Source organism: Salmo trutta, chromosome 15 (assembly GCF_901001165.1).
Source record: "Salmo trutta chromosome 15, fSalTru1.1, whole genome shotgun sequence".
In the NCBI taxonomy this organism is placed as follows: Eukaryota; Metazoa; Chordata; class Actinopteri; order Salmoniformes; family Salmonidae; genus Salmo; species Salmo trutta.
Window position 1 is genome coordinate 5,101,939 of NC_042971.1, and position 22,606 is coordinate 5,124,544.

A 22,606-nucleotide genomic window follows, 5' to 3' on the forward strand; every position below is an offset into this window, starting at 1 on the left:
AACATTCATTACAGACGTCAATTGTTGTACAGTATCATGGCTACGCTGTTTGCATCACCTTTTTCAGTGGATTTCTGCTGTTGTGAGCCTATAACTATCTATCTGACTTGTTCACACAGGAGAGAGACGTGACTATCATGGATCCTCTGGGGAGCCTCAACATCATGATGCTAACGAGGCAGAGACAAGTCTGTCCAGATTCTATCACCTCAAGAAACACCAGCAGAGACCCACAGGGAAGAAATATATCTGCTGCTCTGACTGTGGAATACGTTGCAAATCTTCATCAGAATTTAAAATACACCAGCGAGTACACACAGGAGAGAAATCTCACCACTGTTTTGATTGTGGGAAGAGTTACTTAAGATTAAAATCACTAAAAGTACACCTGAGAATTCACACTGGAGAGAAACCTTACAGCTGTGATCAATGTGGGAAGAGTTTTACTACATCTAGCTATCTGATTATACACCAGAGAACACATACAGGAGAGAAACCGTACAGCTGTACTGAATGTGGGAAGAGTTTTACTCAGTCAAGCAACCTGTTATCACACCAGAGGACACACACAGGAGAGAAATCTTTTAGTTGTAATCAATGTGTGAAAAGTTTTAATACATCTAGTGAACTGACTGTACACCAGAGAACACACACAGGAGAGAAACCTTATTGCTGTGATCAATGTGGGAAGACTTATATTTCATCTTGCCATCTGACTAGACACCAGCGAGTACACACAGGAGAGAAGCCATTCCACTGTTCAGATTGTGGAAAAAGATTCTCATCTTCACAGAATATGAAGAAGCACCAGAAAACACACACAGGAGAGAAACCTTATAGCTGTAATCAATGTGGGAAGAGTTTTACTCGGCCAGACAGCCTAAAATTACACCAGAGAACACACACAGGAGAGAAACCTTATAGCTGTAACCAATGTGGGAATAGTTTTTCTACATCTAGAGTTCTCACTAAACACCAGAGAACTCATACAGGAGAGAAACCATACAGCTGTACTCAATGTGGGAAGAGTTTTTCTACGTCTAGCTATGTCACTATACACCAGAGAACACACACAGGAGAGAAACAATATAGCTGTAGTCAATGTGGGATAAGATTTGCTTGGCTAACCAGCCTAGTATCACATCAGAGAACACACACAGGAGAGAAACCTCCTAGCTGTGATCAATGTGGGAAGAGATACTCTGATAAAAGATCTCTGATTAAACATCAGAAAATACATGAAGGAGTTGTTTCATGATATCAATGAAATAATGTCACAATGTAGAATGTTTTAACATTGAAGTAGGAGTATTTTAATGATGTCACAATGTACAACCATAAACATTTGCCCCCTGTTCTATTGATTTCAACATGATATGGATATTAGCCTCAGGGGGAAAATCCAGGCTCTGAAATGGAAGAGTACTATTTATGAGATTTAACAAAAAGTGACTAACAAAAAAAGAGCTGTGTTACACTTACCACGTTGGTGACACACTTGAATCAAAATGCAACACTTCAAAATGTAGCGAGCTGCTTTCTACAAATTGTCCTCTAACCAGTGATGTACACATTATTCCCAGATTCCATGTGGTTTTTGAGCTGTTCGTTTTAACAGGACGTGCAACTTCATCTCCCTCCTGTCACACAAATGATTTTAGCATGATATCGATGAATAAGTGTTGTGTTCCTTTGTTTAGCGACCCCTACATTTAAATGCATCACTCCAAAATGTAGCTGACTGTCTTCTGCAGGTTGTCCTCTAACCAGTGAGGTGAAATATATCTCCCATTTCCATGTGTTTTTGTTTAGTTGTTAGTTTCAACATCACGTACAACCTGATTTCCCCCTAATCGATATCAGTGATTTATTGCTACTTGTCAAAACAACAGCGTTTTTGGTGCTTCTGCAGTTTATAAGGAGCTTGTTTTAAAAAATACAAGTAATATTATTATTGTGGCAGATGTTTGTGTACATAGCACATGTTATGTTTAGGTTTTCAATTTATCACAAACTGTTTCTGCATATTGGTTATTGATTTGGACACGTTAAAACTTTGTTTTGACATTGGGGCTGTCCCACCTAGCAAAATGTCATTGAAAAGACGTCGAAAATAAGACTGTGCAATCAAATATTTCATATTTACAATTCATGTAACATATAGTAATGATATATATTTATGCAACCAACTGACAATTTTTTTGGTACAATTATATTCACATTGTTGCCGCGTTTTTATGAATATCAGGGTTAATTCTCCGATGTGCCAACCCAAATGTTCTAGAGCATGACATTGGAGACTGGTCCCCCGATCCAACAACATACCTATCTGGTGAACCCTGAAAAGAGAGAGAAGCTCTGCAGTGAGGTGGAAAGTTACTACGGATATTGCAGGAGTTTCCTCTTGAAATCAGACATGTCCGTGGTAAGGACAACTTGGTTGCTAATTGTCTCAAGGATGGGCAGGCAAAAAAAATTGTGTTTTGCGTTTAGCCAGTGCATTGCCATGGATCACAATTTATTTTGACTACATGTTTTTACCTATTGGAGATGAGTTTTGTTTGGGCTCGTTCAAAGGGGATGAGAGTTCTAGAAGCTAGTGATTTTTAGGATTCTATAGAAAGAAAAAGGAGAGAAAATAAAATGATTGTATATTATTGTTTAGAAATATGTGTTTTTCTTGTTTTTAATTGTTGACAGCCAGTAGACACCATGTTTATATTGGTGAAGGTGAAGCATTGTAGATGATCATAATGTGAAATGGAAGTTGTTTTCTGTTGGTGGTGAGCAAACTTGTCCATCAAAAACATAGGATATATTTGTTGTCTTAAAGGGGAAGGTGTTACAGGCTTTGGTATTTCGATTTATGTTTTGAGGTTGGACTTTAGCAGGTATAGCTCGTTAGCACGTCTAGCTCGTTAGCACGTCTAGCTCGTTAGCACGTCTAGCTCGTTAGCACGTCTAGCTCGTTAGCACGTCTAGCTCGTTAGCATGTAGGACGCACTGATTGGTGTCACCTCGTTAGTCAGTATGTGTTACACCTGTGCTGGCTTGTCCATCTCGTTAGTGGGAAGGTGTTTCACCTGAGCTGGTCCAGGTTCTATTTAATAAGAGTGTCTGGCCCAGTGCTCCAGTTGTCTTGATAGATGTGGAGAGTCAACACCTTTAGTTGCTCCACCTTTTTGGTTTGTTTCCTGTCTTTAAGTTTGGTGTGGGTTTTCTTCTGTTTGCCTCTTCTTGGGCAGATTTAGTGGGTCTCATGGTGGGTGTCTTTTAGGTCCCAGTTGTTGTTACTAGTCAACTTTCAGTAAACACCCCCATAGTGTCTTTCAGAACCCCTCCTAAAACCCCACCTGTTTAGTTGTGGTTGTTGTCAGTGACTCTTTGTTAGTTCCCTCTTCTATTTGAGCAACATTTGACATTTTTCTTGCTGGGGAACGTAACAACAAACAATGTAGTAAAACAAGCTGGTATTTTGGGTTGGATATTGCATCCAATTAATATTTTAATCAATGGCATTTCCTTAGAATGCTCATTAGTCTTTCAGTTGTTAGTCTTCTGTTTTTTATCCTCTTATGTTTGTTGTGTACTAAAGTCTTCCCTGTGGCTCAGTTGGTAGAGCATGGTGTTTGCAATGCCAGCATGGCGTGTGCATCGCCAGGGTTGTGGGTTCGATTCCCACGGGGGGCCAGTACAAAATTTTTTTTGCATTAAATGTATGCATTCAAGTCGCTCTGGATAAGAGCGTCTGCTAAATGATTAAAATGTAAATGTACTAAATATTTCTGTTTATTTTCATTGTTTTTTTTCTTCACTGTGAAGCCATTGCGTTGCATCCATGTCTGAAATGTGCTGTATAAATACAGCTTCATTTGATTTGAACATATTGTAAAACAAATGAACCCGATGACTGACCATGTCCATCTTAGTATGATAAACAGTATCAATCCCACTTTTCCAGCCTGCTGAAGGCGTGGTGGAGTGGTAAACACCACCCCCGGCTCTACCAGGGGCTTGAGGTGGTCTCCCACAGCTCTGCTTCTGTCATGTTCTGTGGCCTTGCTGTTCCATTTATTGACTGCCCCTGCAACACAGAAACACATTTAGTCATATTATATAAAACACTCAAAGTAATGGATATGGAGCATCTATGGCCTCAGTTACACCTGGCACCTAAATGTGACTTCTGTCATCTGATCACTCCAAACTGCATTAGGTCTGGATGCACAAAAGTCACAATGTGCTGCATTAGGTTTAGATCTGCCAGCATTGTGTTCGGAATTTGAGTCTGGCCACCGAATATGCAAATTAACGTTCATACAGCCAGAAGGGGTGAGAAATTACACCAATATCAGTGGATAATTTTCACTAATGTAAATAAATATAGATGATGGAACATATTCCCTTTTGCTGATGTGATGAACCGCTAAGGGGACATAAATATTTACCATCTAAACCATGTGTGACCTCTCACCTCTCTGGCTGTAGAGGTGTTCTTCCTAACCAGTCCCTCAACAGCTCTCTGACTGAGCTCCACCCTCACTGGGTCTTCAGAGGAGAGGAAGGCTGAGGAGGGATGGAAGGATGAATGGATCAGTCAGTCAATAAAGTGTAGAGCTGCTGTCTGACAAAATCACTATTTTAGTAGTTCATTAAAGTAAATAAGGCTTTATGACTGCTGAATACCAACTATCAATCACTTAGATCATGTATTTTCAGGTAGAGATACATTCTTGGGACGTCCCTAGACCTTTGAAGTTGACATTTAAAATGGTTAAGGTTAGGGGTTAAGGTTAGGGTTTAGGGTAGGGATGTCCCAAGGATCCCAGATAGCATTGACCATTGTGCATTCTTCTGTCTCTTTTACATAGCAGGTGTAAAAGAAACACAGACAAGACAAGTCGGCACGCAATGGATTATGGTCACTGTAGTTAATTCTGTTTTATGCGCTAAACTATGTAGAATATTGTCCTGTTGGAAACTACAACTCCCTACTACATCACACAGTTCAGTCTGGATCTGATTTATCTCTAGAGAAACTACAACTCCCTACTACATCACACATTTCAGGCTTGGTCTGATTTATCTCTAGAGAAACTACAACTCCCTACTACATCACACAGTTCAGTCTGGATCTGATTTATCTCTAGAGAAACTACAACTCCCTACTACATCACACAGTTCAGGCTGGATCTGATTTATCTCTAGAGAAACTACAACTCCCTACTACATCACACAGTTCAGTCTGGATCTGATTTATCTCTAGAGAAACTACAACTCCCTACTAGAGTCACACAGTTCTGTCTGGATCTGATTTATCTTTAGAGAAACTACAACTCCCTACTACATCACACAGTTCTGTCTGGATCTGATTTATCTCTAGAGAAACTACAACTCCCTACTACATCACACAGTTCAGTCTGGGTCTGATTTATCTCTAGAGATACTACAACTCTCTACTACATCACACAGTTCAGCCTGGGTCTGATTTATCTCTAGAGAAACTACAACTCTCTACTACATCACACAGTTCAGTCTGGGTCTGATTTATCTCTAGAGAAACTACAACTCTCTACTACATCACACAGTTCAGGCTGGGTCTGATTTATCTCTAGAGAAACTACAACTCCCTACTACATCACACAGTTCAGGCTGGATCTGATTTATTGCCGGAGTAGCTCTAGACACACCCATCCGACAGACGTATAGGTGTGCAACCACACACCCTCTGGGCAGACAGGCCAAAGGCGCTTGGCCCAATTCAGGGAACCGTTGATCTACTTCAGAGGAACTGTGTCTAGAGTGATTTCCTGTTGTTTTGACACCTCACTGGAAAACTAGAATAACTAGCTGTTGCTACAGAACAAGACGACCAATTCACAGTTAGTCTGTGTCTCGTTCTCCACACACGTACACATACCAAGATCACGTGTTTTCTATATGCACAAGATAGTTTGACTATATAAGGCTTCTGAACTCCTTGTGTCATCGAGCTCTCGGCCTTCCACCTCAGAGTGTAGGGCTGACCAGCTACATTATTGCAATTCTTATCAAATAATTGATTGTTTGAAAAAATGACAAAGTCTCTCCTTATTGGTTAGAATTTCCACCCCAATGTGCAGTAGGCTTTTTCAATTCCAACAATGTTAGACCAGACTCATAGTACAGAATGAATGACTGACTGCCCAGTTCAACATCAGTTCACCTTCTCACCTCATATTGTATTGGAGCAGCAGCAGCTGACTGCCCGGTTCAACATCAGTTCACCGTCTCACCTCATACTGTATTGGAGCAGCAGCAGCTGACTGCCCGGTTCAACATCAGTTCACCGTCTCACCTCATACTGTATTGGAGCAGCAGCAGCTGACTGCCCGGTTCAACATCAGTTCACCGTCTCACCTCATACGGTATTGGAGCAGCAGCAGCTGACTGCCCGGTTCAACATCAGTTCACCGTCTCACCTCATACTGTATTGGAGCAGCAGCAGCTGACTGCCCGGTTCAACATCAGTTCACCGTCTCACCTCATACTGTATTGGAGCAGCAGCAGCTGACTTGATCGTTGATGCTAATCATCATGTTTGAATCTGAGAGTAAATTGAGCCGACTACACTCTAAAAATGAAGGGTTCAACTGGAGTTGTTCTCAGATCCCCTAAGAACCGTAGGGTTCTTGGTCAATGAAAAACAGCCCCAAAAGGTTCTTCAAAGAACTTGTTAGAAGGTGGGTTCATCGAGGAACCTCCGTTGTTGCTGGACTTCTTCCGGGAACTTCGCAATTACAACTGAAAACGATGGTGACAAGTTTGGATGCGACAACAGTTAAAAAGGTTAAGTTGGGTTGATGTTTGGCTCTGAATATGTCTCGAAATCATTTATTATAATAATATAACATACTAATAATGAATAACGAAGACAATGATGGTTTTCTGTGAATATCTTCCATAACGTTACTATAGCTAATTAACGTAAATATTAGAAAGCCGGGTTTGACCGTCGGCGTTGTATGAGCTACAGTACAGTACCGTTAGCTAGCTAGCTAATGTTATGTCCTAACAAGGCACAACTAGGTTTGGATTATTTCCTCAACTATATTCTTTCCCATATATTGTATATCGTTTCCATGAAGACAACATGGCTTTACACTCATTAATGTAAGTTTCCAATCTAGAGCAGTTCTCACTTTTGTGATAATGAACTGGCTAACGTTAGCTTCGTTAGCTTCGTTAACTAACTAACTAACTAACTAACTAAGGACGGTGACCTGTCCAGACGAGATGTTACAACAAACTGAATCGTCAATGGAGGTCTTCCTCTTTATATAGCCTGCTACAGCATGCAATACTATTAACTCACAAGGGGGCATAACGTTACATGGACAATATTATCCCATTTTGGAAACGTTACATGTACAATACTACCCCATTTTGGAAACGTTACATGTACAATCCTATCCCATTTTGGAAACGTTACATGTACAATACTATCCAATTTTGGAAACGTTACATGTCCGCCCCCTTGTGGAGGGAAATTAATATCTTAGATGGTAGCTGTTGATGGGATTCAAATGGATAATGGTACTAATACAGTGTCTAGACTACCTCTTTTGTATAAATGCCCTTCAGAATCCCAACACAGTATTGCCACGCAGCAAAATGTTGCATATAATCTTTCAAGTCAGCCTGAGAAATTATTGAACAATTTGTGTACAAAGATATCTTGAAATGTGATATTAGCCCTGTATGGCAGTACTGTTACTGTATGGCAGTACTGTATTGGCTACTGCTTTCTCCAATATGTTCTTCTATTTTACATTGAATGTCGATGCCATTTATCTTTCAATATTTATTTAATATATATATATATATTAATGCTTGAAAGACTATTCTTTGACACATTTTCTCTTCCTTTGAAATTCTTATAGGAGAGATCATGGACACAATGCAATTGGGATCAAGAAGAAGGTACAGATATGTTGTAGGACAGCTGCATTTGAAGTGTACATTTTACATACATAGCAGTCAATACAAACTGAAATCTATTAGCATACAAATTTGTGCAAATTATCTTGTCAGAAATGAATCAAGTCCATGGAATGGATATAGACAAGAGAATAAAGACTAGCAGAGGTAGAGAGGCGAGGCAGGGGTGAGGACATCATCCTGCTATTTTGACAGTCCCTGAAGGACAATACAGAAGAGGGATCTGCTCTTATTCCTTCCCTTTCTCTAATGTATTTTGTAATGAAATTAGCAAGTGTAGTAAGATCATTGCTTTACTTTACTAGGACTGGAAACCACAGCAGCGATTCTGCTCTTGCCCTACCTCTTCAATGAGGACCCGAGTGGCCTTTATGTCCGTGACAAGGTATGTCTATGCACCAATCATCTGTTTCTTCATAAACATAGGTGTACATGCTTATATACAACTACAGCTGAACATTTGTTCTGTTCTTTGTTAAATGTATATTAATATTTTCTTACTTTTGTTGACACAGATTTCACCGCTCTTCACTCCTTTACTGCACATCGGTGGAAATCCATTTCACCATGAGATTGAAATCTCGCTGGCCTTTGATGGGGAGAACATCCAGGCCCTCGAGGACATCCCCATGGGACTTGGGGCTCTGCTACGACTGGATTTTTATTTTCTGTAAAATTTCCCCAAAATGTCAGAAGAACAATTATGTTGTTAAGTGACTGTGTTCTGGGGATCAGAGAAGTTGGGGTGAAGTTACCAGAGCCGGTCATAAAGATGGAAAACTTCCTAACATAACTAAGTGGATACGATATACACACTAAAGTTGAAAAATCTGTATTTAGCATCAAGCCTACAATATTGTTAGTTTACCTGTGATTCATTTTTAATATTGTTTTTATTATACATCATTATTATTAATTGTTTTTAAATGTCATGAAAATCACTATACAAAGTAAATGTATTATTTATTATGGTCAGACATGTCTGCAGAAATGTTGCAATTTGGTAATGTGTTTTGTTTGGTAAATTGTTTTGTTAATATTAATTCACATTTGTGGTGCCACAAAATAAACAATGAATTATTTAAATCAATATTGTCAATATTGTTATTATTAAAATATGTTTTTATAATGCATGGAGGGTGGACAGGGAGTTAAAAAATGAACCCCAAAAGGTTCTTAGAGGAACCATGATAAGGGGTTCTTCAAAGAACTTAAGAGGTTCCCACAAAATGTTCTTCAAATAACTTTTAGGGGTTCCCCCACAGTTTCAATTTGAAGAACCCCTACAGGATACTCCAGGAACCTTGACTTTTTAGAGTCTATATTGACAAAAGTCACCTTGTCCGAGAGACATTTGCATAGTTACCTTGGCTCACTCTAACTTTATGGAAAAAAGTTTATTCAATAAATTTAGCAACTCCTCTCATACTGGGAAGATCCCCCCCAGGCCTTAAGGGCAGTTTTATTTCAAATGTAGTACCCGGATGGAGAAAGTCCAATAAGCGTTTTATAGTTTCATCCAACTGCCCAGACTTTGTAGACTGTTTAATAATGCTTAAACCTCATCTTTATCAAATTATCCATTAAAGATACCAACTCAAAACCTACGTTCATCTACATATGGGTTGTTTAAATTGTATCTAATTATATTCCCAGTATTACTTCATCAAATCTCGAGTAATCATTATACACACATACAATTCATCATATTTTCATATATTTACAGAATCCATATAAAACGTAAGAAATTCTCAGGTACTCACGACGAGTATTCGTCCATTCCATTTGCTTTTTCAAGGACTCTCCACAGCAACGAAGCAGCTCTCCAAACATACTCCCAGCAGAACAAAAAAATAAACTTTTGTTTCCCGGACAATGACCGGATCGTCAACGGTTCTCTAACCTCCCAGAGACCACGGCAAAATCAAGCCTCCCAGGAATTATAGACCTTCCGCTGCTTTCTAAATTATCATCCCGCTCTCAATACCACCCCGCGATATTCTATGATTGGCAGTGAAGGAACGGAACCCCAAGATAACGTTATATCAAAGCTTAATATCCAAATGTCAATCATCTGATTAAGCATATTTCTATATGAGGAACTATAGACCTCTATGAGGAACTATAGATCTCTGTGAGGAACTATAGATCTATCTCTATGAGGAAGTATAGATCTATCTCTATGAGGAACTATAGATCTATCTCTATGAGGAACGATAGATCTATCTCTATGAGGAACGATAGATCTATCTCTATGAGGAACGATAGATCTATCTCTATGAGGAACTATAGATCTATCGCTATGAGGAACTATAGATCTATCTCAATGAGGAACTACTGATCTCTGTGAGTAACTATAGATCTCTGTGAGGAACTTTAGATCTCTAAAAGGAACTATAGATCTCTGTGATGAACTATAGATTTCTGTGAGGAACTATAGATCTCTAGGAGAAACTATAGATCTCTAGGAGGAACTATAGATCTCTAGGAGGAACTATAGACCTCTGTGAGGAACTACAGATCTCTGTTACTATCCAAACTTCAGATTAAGACACAGTCAAACAACTCTCATATCACAGTCACACAATGCTATTCCCAAACATACCTAATCAATTAGTTGTTTTTCAACAATATTTTAACCCGCAGGAATATTTTCGAATTTCTATCTCATAGTTCCTAGGATAATGAAACAAATACATTTACATCTTTCAATACTTCTAAAATGGGGTCCAGGTTTAAAAAAATTACAGGTTTAAAACAATTACAGGTGCACCTTACTATCTTATACTATATCATAAATGGTCTTAACTAGTAAACACCGATTCTAGTTTTCATCCAGTTTGCACAGATAGCTGACTCAGCCTCAGATTCTGACTGGGCCCTGTTTACACCTCCACACAGGAATACACACACAGAGCCTACGAGGATTTTCTAAAAACTCCACTTTGCGTGCTTCGCTCACCTCTTTCTTTTTTAACAACGTTCGAGATGTGGTATCCACTCGGCTCGCTGCCTCTCAGATCAAAGGTTGGTCCATCTGCTCCGTTCCCGAAGTGTGGTCTCCCTGAGATCCCAAGTTAGAGGGATCCCTGGTGCACCATTTACCCGGGTCGTCAGGAGCAGTCACCAAGTGAAGATTCACATCCCCAAATGTGGTTGTTTTTTTCATTAATATCAAATGAGAGACAAACTTATCACACAAGTCAGAGTTATTCTTAAACTATCTTTATTCACTTATAAGGCAGCAGGTCAATACAACATACACATATAAAGGGAATCAATTGAGTGCTCTATGGTAAATGATGGCTGGTCGACGAATCACCCCCAGATGATTCGTTGAGAGCCCAGAGAAAAAAGTACAAAGGTATTTTAAAGCCAAGATACACCCCTTTCAACCTACATGACAAACAACAGATGTATAGAACGAGTAACAAGGTTAAGATTTGTATGAAAGATACTTATAATTCTCAGCAGACAGTATCTGCTGTAAAAACAGTACTCTTTGTGTAGAGACCAGGGTCTGGCCCTGAGGTCATCTCTCCCTGGTACCATATAGAACAGAAACATTAACTCATGCTCTGGAATGCAGTCTCTTTGGGTTTTATCACCCAAAATACATTGTAAATCTCCTGTCAGTGTTTTCTCCCAGAGGCCCATCCTCAGTAGAACACACAGACACAATAGTTATAAGAACCCTCTATTCTGTTGCATAAAACAACCATTTGATGCAATAAAAGTATAATAACATAATCTTGCAATTTTGCTCTCACAGTGTCCACTGAAAGTTGACTAGTAACAACAACTGGGACCTAAAAGACACCCACCATGAGACCCACTAAATCTGCCCAAGAAGAGAGAAACAAAACAAAAACCCACACCAAACTTAAAGACAGGAAGTGGAGCAACTAAAGGTGTTGACTCTCCACATCTATCAAGACAACTGGAGCACTGGGCCAGACACTCTTAAATAGAACCTGGCCCAGCTCAGGTAAACACCTTCCCACTAACGAGATGGACAAGCCAGCACAGGTGTAACACATACTGACTAACAAGGTGACACCAATCAGTGCGTCCTACGTGCTAACGAGCTAGACGTGCTAACGAGCTAGACGTGCTAACGAGCTAGACGTGCTAACGAGCTAGACGTGCTAACGAGCTAGACGTGCTAATGAGCTAGACGTGCTAACGAGCTAGACGTGCTAAAGTCCAACCTCAAAACATAAGATGGAAAAACCAAAACGACTAACACCTTAAGAGAATGCTCACCACCAACAGAAAACAACTTCCATATCACATTAAAATCAACTACAATGATTCACCTTCACCAATATAAACATGGTGTCTACTGGCTGTCAACAAATAAAAACAAGAACATTTTTCCCCCCCCATTAGCTTCTAGAACTCTCGTCTTATTAAAACTCACTAGCTTCTAGAACTCTCATCCCCTTGGAACGAGCCCAAACGAAACTCAGCTCTATTACGAAAAACATGCCATCAAAATAAACTGTGATCCATGGCAATGCACTGGCTAAACGCAAAACACAAATCTTTTTTACTGCCCACCCTTGAGACAATCAGAAACCAAGTTGTCCTCACCACGGACATGTCTGATTTCAAGAGGAAACTCCTGCAATATCCGTAGTAACTTTCCACCTCACAACAGAGCTTCTCTCTCTTTTCAGGGTTCACTAGATAGGCATGTTGTTGGATCGGGGCCCAGTCCCCAATGTCATGCTCTAGTACATTTGGTTTGGCACATCTGAGAATGAACCCTGATATTCTAAAAGCAGGGCAACAATGTCAATATAATTGTACCAAAAAACTGTCAGTTGGTTGCATAAATAATAATCATTACTAAATGTTACATGAAATGTAAATATGAAATATTTGGTTGCATAGTCTACTTTCAACAGCTTTTCAATGACATGTTGCTAGGTGGGATAGCCCCAATGTCAAAACACAGTTTTAACGTGTCCAAATCAATAACCAATATGCAGAAACAGTTTGTGATATAGTGAAAACCTAAACATAAAATGTGCTATATACACAAACATCTGCCACAATAATCATATTACTTGTAATTTTTTAAACAAGCACCTTATAAACTGCACAAGCACCAAAAACACTTGTTTTGACAAGTAGCAATAAATCACTGATATCGATTAGGGTGGAAATCAGGTTGTACGTGATGTTGAAACTGGCACAACTAAACACATGGAAATGGGAGATATATTTTACCTCACTGGTTAGAGGACAACCTGCAGAAGACAGTCAGCTACATTATGGAGTGATGCATTAACATTTAGGGGTCGCTTAACAAAGGAACACAACACTTATTTGTCATCACTCATTAATATCATGTTGAAATCAATTGCAGAGGGGAGATGAGGTTGCACGTCCCATTAAAACTAACAGCTTAAAAACCACACGGAATCAGGGAATAATGTGTACATCACTGGTTAGAGGACAACTTGTAGAAAACAGATCGCTACATATTGAAGTGTTGCATTTTGATTCAAGTTGGTCATCAATGTGGTAAGTGTAACGAAACACTATTTTTGTTAGTCACTTTTTGTTAAATCACATAAATAGTACTCTTCCATTTCAGAGCCTGGATTTTCCCCCTGAGGCTAATATCCATATCATGCTGAAATCAATAGAACAGGGGGCAAACGTTTAGGGTTCTACATTGTGACATCATTAAAATACTGCTACTACAATGTTAAAAACATTCTACATTGTGACATTAATTCATTGATATCATGAAACAACTCCATGTATTTTCTGATGTTTAGTCAGAGATATTTTATCAGATTATCTTTGGTCACACTGATCACAGCTGAGGTTTCTCTGTATGTGTTAAATGGTGTGTAGTCTGCTTGCTAGACGTAGTAAAACTCTTCCCACTTTGAGCACAGCTATAAGATTTCTCTCCTGTGTGTGTTTTCTCTGGTGTGACATCAGGCTGGTTGACTGAGTAAAACTCTTCCCACATTGAGTACAGCTATAAGGTTTCAATCCTGTGTGTTCTCTGGTGTATAGTTAGATAGCTAGACTTAGTAAAACTCTTCCCACATTGAGTACAGCTAAAAGATTTATCTCCTGTGTGTGTTCTCTGGTGTTTAGTCAGACAGCTTGACGCAGTAAAGCTCTTCCCACATTGAGCACAGCTATAAGGTTTATCTCCTGTGTGTGTTCTCTGGTGTATAGTCAGACTGCTAGATGTAGCAAAACTCTTGCCACATTCATCACAGCTATACGATTTCTCTCCTGTGTGTGTTCTCTGGTGTACAGTCAGATGGCTAGAAGCAGTAAAGCTCTTCCCACATTGAGTACAGCTATAAGGTTTCTCTCCTGTGTGTGTTCTCTGATGCTTAGTCAGACAGCTAGAAGCAGTAAAGCTCTTCCCACATTGAGCACAGCTATAAGGTTTCTCTCCTGTGTGGATTCTCTGATGAATTTTAATGCCTGCTGATGAGGTGAATCTCTTCCCACAGTCAGAGCAGCGGTGAGTTCTCTTCCCTGTGGGTCTCTGCTGGTGTTTCTTGAGGTGTTCTGATCTGGAGAGACTCTTCTCTGCCTTGTCAGCATCATGAGGTTGTTGAGGCTCCCCAGAGGATCCGCGATAGTCCCGTCTCTCTCCTGTGTGAACAAAGTCAGACAGATGGTTAAAGGACCACAACAGCGGTAATCCACTGTTTATTTGAGGTAAAAGGTGATGACCAGATCATACCCATGAAGTTGTACAACAATTGACATCTGTGAAATTATTTGACAATTAAGACAGTCAACTTAGCAACAATCATATTTTGTCTTGTTTTCACATTAGTAATAACTAGAAATAAGTTATTAAAGTTGTTGAAACTCTAAGCAGTGTGCCAGATGACTTTTGGTCTCCAAAATAGGCCCCTTTCTGTGTTTGCTAAAATTGCAGCACGAGGGCAATGCACACACAATTTGATTGCAGAAACACCTCCACTATTGTCTTAAAATGAGCAACAATAGTCATATTTAGTCTTGTTTTCACATTATTAGTAACATCGATGATTGCAGGCTAGAAATAAGTTAAAGTTGTTGAAACCCTAAGCAGTGTGGCAGACGACTTTTGGTCTCCAATATAGGCCCCTTTCTGTGTTTGCTAAAATTGCGGCACGAGGGCAATTTGGTTGTAGAAACTCCTCCCTGCTAATGAGGAAACCGATAGTTATGGATGTAGTATATCTGGTAATGAGGAAACCACTAGTTATGGATGTAGTATATCTGGTAATGAGGAAACCACTAGTTATGGATGTAGTATATCTGCTAATGAGGAAACCACTAGTTATGGATGTAGTATATCTGCTAATGAGGAAACCACTAGTTATGGATGTAGTATATCTGGTAATGAGGAAACCACTAGTTATGGATGTAGTATATCTGGTCATGAGGAAACCACTGGTTATGGATGTAGTATATCTGCTAATGAGGAAACCACTAGTTATGGATGTAGTATATCTGGTAATGAGGAAACCGCTAGTTATGGATGTAGTATATCTGGTAATGAGGAAACCGCTAGTTATGGATGTAGTATATCTGGTAATGAGGAAACCACTGGTTATGGATGTAGTGTTACGTTCCCCAGTTTCTGTGTTGTAGTTTGTGTTTCAGGTAATGGCTTCCTGAAGTTCTCCAAGCAGCTGATTGGTCGGCCCCATTGCTGATTGGAGAGCTGACCCCTCCCCCTCGTCAGGACGCAGCTGTCTCCAATTAACAACCCCACCTAAAGCTATATAAGCCAGTGTTCTGTTGAAAGAGAGAGATCATTGCAGGGAAATATTTGCTGAGAGAGGAGGTTGATGGCAGAGGGTGATATATATTGGTTGTTTCTCAGAAAGAGAATTTGCTATGTACTTAGTTAGCTGTTGCTGAGAAACCTTATTATGTTCTGTGTTCGTTTGTTGCTCAGAGAGAGAGCTTCTTTAATGTCCTGAGTTTTTCTCAGTTTAGTTGTGAAATTGTTTGTTATTCTGTTTCCTTTGTTTCCCAGGGGGGAAGGGGAAGGCACCTAGGGAGTGCTTAGGCAAGAGGCCCGCGGGCATACATATACCCGTAGTAATTTGTCTATGCACACTAGGAAAGACCTGGGCGGACCATCCCCTGTATTTTGGTTAGTGCACCAGGTGGTGCTAGTTAGGTAAGTAGTGGGTAGGCAGGTAAGGTAAGAGCGGGGGCTTTGATATTTACTTTCTTTGCTTTGGTTCCGTCCAGCCCCTTTTCCCCAAACTTACCGCGTGAAGGAATAAATTCTCAGTAAACGGTATTCTCTGCCTTTTTGGTCATCCTTGCTCACACCTACACTTCCATACCTTTGTCACACCACGGAGAGTTAAGTTGTAGCAGGGTGTTGCGTTCCCTCTTTCTAGAGGCGTGCGTAACATAATGGGGGCTCATCCGGGATTCCATTAAACCCACCGAACCCTGCTGCACTGAGCTCTCTGTGATTTGTGATTGAGGTGTGATGGTAGGTTGTGAGTTTGGGTGACTAGTTTAGTTTGTGTGTGTTCAGTGGACTTCTGTGTACAAGATGTCTGCCTCAGCCATCTCCAAGTTTTTTGAAGCGCCCTCTATTGATTCTTTGGTGAGGTTTCGGAAAGCAGACCTTTTAGCTGTCGCTGACCATTATGGATTTGTTATCCCTGAGAAAGCCCTAAAGGCTGAGCTTTTGGTGCTAGTCAGGGAGGGTTTAGTGAGAGAACACATTCTTTCGTTGAAAGATGATGAGAGGGAGGCTTCAGGAGAGGAGACGGGTAGACCTTCCGATGCCAAGTCGGCGGACAGGGCGGAGGAAGGGGTTGCTCGTACCCCCTTTACATTGCCCCGATTCGATCCTTTATCTTCTGCTTCAGGTCATTCAGGCGGGACCGCTAGGCTGAAGGTGAGGCTGGCCCGGTTAGAAATGGAGCAAAAAGATAAAGAGAGACAGATGAATTTTGATCTTGAAATTACGAGAATGGAAATTGACAAGGAGGTGAGGATCCGACAACTGGAGCTAGACGCTGGCTCCAGTGCGACTCCACAAGCTGCTTATCATCAAGCCCACTTTGATGTAAGTAAAAATATAGCTTTAGTCCCTCCATTCCGAGAGTCGGAAGTTGATTCCTATTTCTCTGCTTTTGAGCGTGTGGCCGCTGCGCTACATTGGCCACTTGAGGTTTGGCCACTCCTGTTACAATGTAAATTGTCTGGGAAAGCCCAGGAAGTAGTAGCTCTCTCCCTGGAAGACAGTTTACGGTATGATATAGTTAAAACTACCGTGTTGCGGGCTTATGAGTTAGTGCCTGAAGCTTATAGACAGCGCTTCAGGAACCACAAAAAAACATCTCAACGTACTTTTGTTGAGTTTGCAAGGGACAAAGAGTCTCTGTTTAATCGCTGGTGTTCAGCCAGCAAAGCTAACACCTTTGCTGATATTCGGGAGTTGATGCTGTTGGAGGATTTTAAAAGCAACCTCCCTGATAGAATTGTTGTTCATTTAAATGAACAGAAAGTGGTGACGTTGGCCCAGGCAGCAGTGTTGGCAGATGAGTACGCTTTGACACACAAGACTGTCTTTGGTGCACCTCGTTTTGAAGGCCGAACGATTACGTCATCAGTGCCTCGTTCAGGTCGCTTTTCCTCTGATAACCCTAAGCCTTTTCATGAGATCCGTGAATGTTTTTACTGTCACCAAAAGGGTCATGTGATTGCGGACTGCCCGGTTTTGAAAAATAAATCGACACAGTCCCTGTCACCGTCCCCAAAAATGAAAAGTGTGGGTTTAGTCAAGTCTATGGCTCGTCCGTTGGACCGAGATATTGATTCAGCATTTGAGAAACCAGATCCTGTCTATGCTCCGTTTATATCTGCCGGTTGTGTTTCCTTAACTGGAGAACAAGCTGATGGAAAGCCTATACGAATCTTACGAGACACCGGGGCGGCGCAGTCAGTAATCGTTACTGATGCTTTACCCTGGTCCTCTGAAACGTATTGTGGCTCTCATGTCATATTACAGGGGATAGAGACAAAAACAGTACCTGTACCATTACACTGGGCCCACTTAGTGTCAGACTTGGTATCAGGACGTTTCCGTGTTGGTGTAGTGTCTACACTGCCAGTAAAAGGAGTCACATTGTTACTAGGGAATGATATTGCTGGTAGTAATGTCACTCCTGTGTTAGAGGTAGTAGACAACCCAGAAATCAGAACTACAGATGAGAAATTGGTTCAAGCATTTCCACATGTTTTTCCAGCTTGTGTGTTAACGAGGGCGCAATCTCGCAAGCTAGGAGATGTGGTGGATTTGGCTAGTTCCATTTTTGAGAAGGTTGAGGTAGAAGACAATGCACTGAGTATTCCTTCTGAAATGCCGACAGTTTTTACCCCCGTAAAAACTAAGGCAGGGGAAAGCGAAATCGCGCCCCAATTACATGACATTCTTTTGTCTGTCACCCCCGAGAAGGTGATTGAATGTCAAAAGGGAGACATCAGTCTTCGCAAGTGTTTTGCTTCGGTAATTTCCATTGAGGAAGCTAAAACTAAAGAGACTGCCTACTTTATGGAAGCAGGAGTTTTGATGTGTAAATGGGCAGCTCATGACACCGTTAGTGACTGGAGTGAAGTGTGTCAGGTGGTTGTTCCTACACCGTTCCGACAGCAGGTGTTGTCACTCGCCCATGACCAGGCGTGGTCCGGACACTTAGGGATCACAAAGACTTATAACCGAGTCCTTCGACACTTTTTTGGCCAGGTTTGAAGTCTGACGTTGTCCAATTCTGTAAAACATGCCACGTATGTCAACTCACTGGGAAAGCGAATCAAACAGTTCCTCGTGCGCCACTCTGCCCGATTCCTGTGGTGGGGGAACCGTTTGAAAAAGTGATAATTGATTGTGTAGGTCCGTTGCCGAAAACCAGGTCAGGTAACCAGTTCTTACTAACAATAATGTGCAGTGCTACTCGATACCCATAGGCTATTCCTCTCCGTACAATAACGGCTAAGACTGTGGTTTAACCTGTTAGGGTATAGGGGGCAGTATTGAGAATTTTTTGAAAAAATATGTGCCCATTTTTAACTGCCTCCTACACCTACCCAGTAACTACAATATGCATATACTTATTATATATGGATAGAAAACACCCTACAGTTTCAAAAACTGTTTGAATGGTGTCTGTGAGTATAACAGAACTCATTTGGCAGGCAAAACCCTGAGACAGATTCTGACAGGAAGTGGATACCTGATGTGTTGAATTGACTTTGAGCCTATGCCATTGAAAAACAAAGGGGCTGAGGAATATTCTGGCACTTCCTATTGCTTCCACAAGATGTCCCCAGCCTTTACAAAGTGTTTTGAGTGTTCTACAGTGAGATCTGACCGAATAAGAGCCATGGAACGTGATGGTCCATTAGACCCCTGGCGCGCGATTTGATGGTGGGTACTCTCATTCCGAAACGTTTTAAAAGAAAACCCAATGGTCCGCCTTGAATTTTATTCATGTTCTGGTTAAAAAAGGCCCTAATGATTTATGCGATACAACGTTTGACATGTTTGAATGAACGGAAATATATTTTTTCCGTTCTTGAAGTGAAGTGAAGTCCGGCTGGCTTAGATCATGCGCTACAACACGGAGGTTTTTCGACATAAATGATGAGCTTTTTTGAACAAAACTACATTCGTTATGGACCTGGGACTCTTTGGAAGTGACATCTGATGAAGAGAATCAAAGGTAATGGATTATTTATATAGTATTTTCGATTTTAGATTCCTCCAACATGGCGGTTAGTCTGTATCGCGATGCGTATTTTTCTGGCGCAGTGCTCAGATTATTGCAAAGTGTGATTTCCCAGTAATGTTAATTTTAAATCTGACAAGTCCATTGCGTTCAAGAGATGTAAATCTATAATTCTTTGAATGACAATATAATATTTTAGCAATGTTTTCTAATATTAATTAATTATTTTGTTGTCATGACTTGACTGCCGGTATTGGAGGGAAACGATTTCCTGAACATCAACGCCATAGTAAAACACTGTTTTAGATATAAATATGAACTTGATAGAACTAAAAATGCATGCATTGTCTAACATAATGTCCTAGGAGTGTCATCTGATGGAGATTGTAAAAGGTTAGTGCATAATTTTAGCTGATTGTATGGTTTTGGTGACGCCTGTCTTTGAATCGACAATGCATTGCACACCGCTATTGTCAATGTACTCTCCTAACATAACCTAACTTTATGCTTTCCCCGTAAAACCTTTTTGAAATCGGTAAACGTGGTTAGATTAAGAAGATGTTTATCTTTCAAAGGCTGTAAGTTAGTTGTATGTTTGAGAAATTTGAATTTGTACATTTATTTGGTTTCAAATTTGCCGCTCTTGAAATGCACCTGCTGTTGATAGGGTGCGCCACGGGGGGCACGCTAACGTCCCAGGTAGCCTCAAGAAGTTAAGGCACTAGTGAAGTTCTTCTCTACGTTTGGACTCCCTAAAGTAATCCAAACTGATCAGGGATCCAACTTTATGTCAAAGCTGTTCTCTAATGAGTTAAAGACGCTGTGTATTTCCCATCAGGTCTCCAGTTCGTATCATCCGGAGAGTCAAGGGGCTCTCGAACGCTGGCATCAGACGCTGAAGGCAATGCTACGCAAGTATTGCATGGATACCTGTACCAATTGGGATGAGGGGGTGCCCTTTGTCCTATTTGCTATTAGGTAATCAATACAAGAGTCCTTAGGGTTCAGCCCTGCTGACCTTGTGTTTGGACACACCCCACGGGGTCCGCTAAAAGTTTTGAAGGAGCATATCTTATCTCCTACACCCAGTAGCGCCCCTAAAAATGTGTTGGATTATGTCAGTAAGATGCGGGAAAGACTGCACGCTGCATGTGCGTTAGCCCAAAAGTCTCTCTCCTCTACTCAAAAACGCATGAAGTTGCATTATGACAAAAAGGCTATTGGCCGTTCTTTTGCACCAGGGGATCAAGTTTTAGTTTTGTTGCCAATCCCTGGCTCATCTCTGTCAGCACGTTTTTCTGGACCATATCTTGTGGAAAAGAAACTCAGTAACACCAATTATGTGATAAAGACCCCAGATCGGAGGCGTTCTTCCCGAGTGTGTCATGTTAACATGCTGAAAGCATATTATGTGCGTGATTCTCCCAACAGCTCCTCAAGTAAGCCGGTCCAGTCCGCCGTCTCCAGTGTGGCTGCGGTGGTGCTGAAGCCTGGCTGGGATCTAGAGGATAAGGAGGACGGGTTGGAGTTGCGCCATACGTTACAGCAATGTGAACGTTTATGTAATTCAGAGATGCTGAAAAAGTTACCCTCTCAAATGGAACATTTGGATAAAGATCAAACTAAGGATCTTATCTTATTGATAAACAGTTTTCTCACTGTGTTTCAGAATGTTCCAAGTCGCACGTCCATCTTGGAACATGATGTGAATGTGGGGAACGCTGTTCCTATAAGTCAGCATCCGTACCGGGTTAATGCAAAGAAAAGGGAGGTAATGAAAAGTGAGGTAGCTTATTTATTACAGAATGACATGGCAAAACCCAGTAACAGCTCCTGGAGTTCCCCGTGTATTCTTGTTCCTAAGCCTGACGGTACGTCTCGCTTATGTACGGACTATCGTCGAGTAAATGCCGTTACAAATTCTGATTCTTTTCCTCTACCTCGCTTAGATGACTGCATTGATAGAATTGGCTCTGCTGCTTACGTTAGTAAATTAGATTTGCTAAAAGGTTATTGACAGGTGCCTCTGACCTCTCGAGCTTCTGACATCTCGGCTTTCATTACGCCAGATAACTTCGTACAATATACTGTGATGCCCTTTGGAATGTGTAATGCACCTGCTACTTTTCAGCGGCTAGTTAACCTCTATGGGCAAGGTTCTTCAATAATTACGCATAATTCATAACCTCTCTGGGCCAGTGGGACGCTTGCGTCCCACCTACTCAACAGCCAGTGTAATCCCGTGGCGCGATATTCAAATACCTTAGAAATGCTATTACTTCAATTTCTCAAACATATGACTATTTTACACCATTTTAAAGACAAGACTCTCGTTAATCTAACCACACTGTCCGATTTCAAAAAGGCTTTACAACGAAAGCAAAACATTAGATTGTCAGCAGAGTACCCAGCCAGAAATAATCAGACACCCATTTTTCAAGCTAGCATATAATGTCACATAAACCCAAACCACAGCTAAATGCAGCACTAACCTTTGATCTTCATCAGATGACAATCCTAGGACATTATGTTATACAATACATGCATGTTTTGTTCAATCAAGTTCATATTTATATCAAAAAACAGCTTTTTACATTAGCATGTGAATAGCATTCCCACCGAACACTTCCGGTGAATTTACTAAATTACTCACGATAAACGTTCACAAAAAACATAACAATTATTTTAAAAATTATAGATACAGAACTCCTTTATGCACTCGCTATGACCGATTTTAAAATAGCTTTTCGGTGAAAGCACATTTTGCAATATTCTGAGTAGATAGCCCGGCCATCACAGGCTAGCTATTTTGACACCCACCAAGTGTGGTACTCACCAAACTCCGATTTACTATTAGAAAAGTTTGATTACCTTTGCTG

The 22,606-nt window shown here is 40.7% G+C and overlaps 1 protein-coding gene across 1 annotated transcript; it reads left to right on the top strand.

Moving 5' to 3' along the window:
• Positions 1–388: 388 nt before the first annotated feature.
• Positions 389–949, top strand: LOC115148209 (zinc finger protein 2 homolog; the record flags this gene model as incomplete). The annotated part of the gene is made up of 1 exon (XM_029690183.1): positions 389–949. A coding segment is annotated over one exon (561 nt), but the record flags the coding sequence as incomplete, so codon positions are not given.
• Positions 950–22,606: the final 21,657 nt, after the last annotated feature.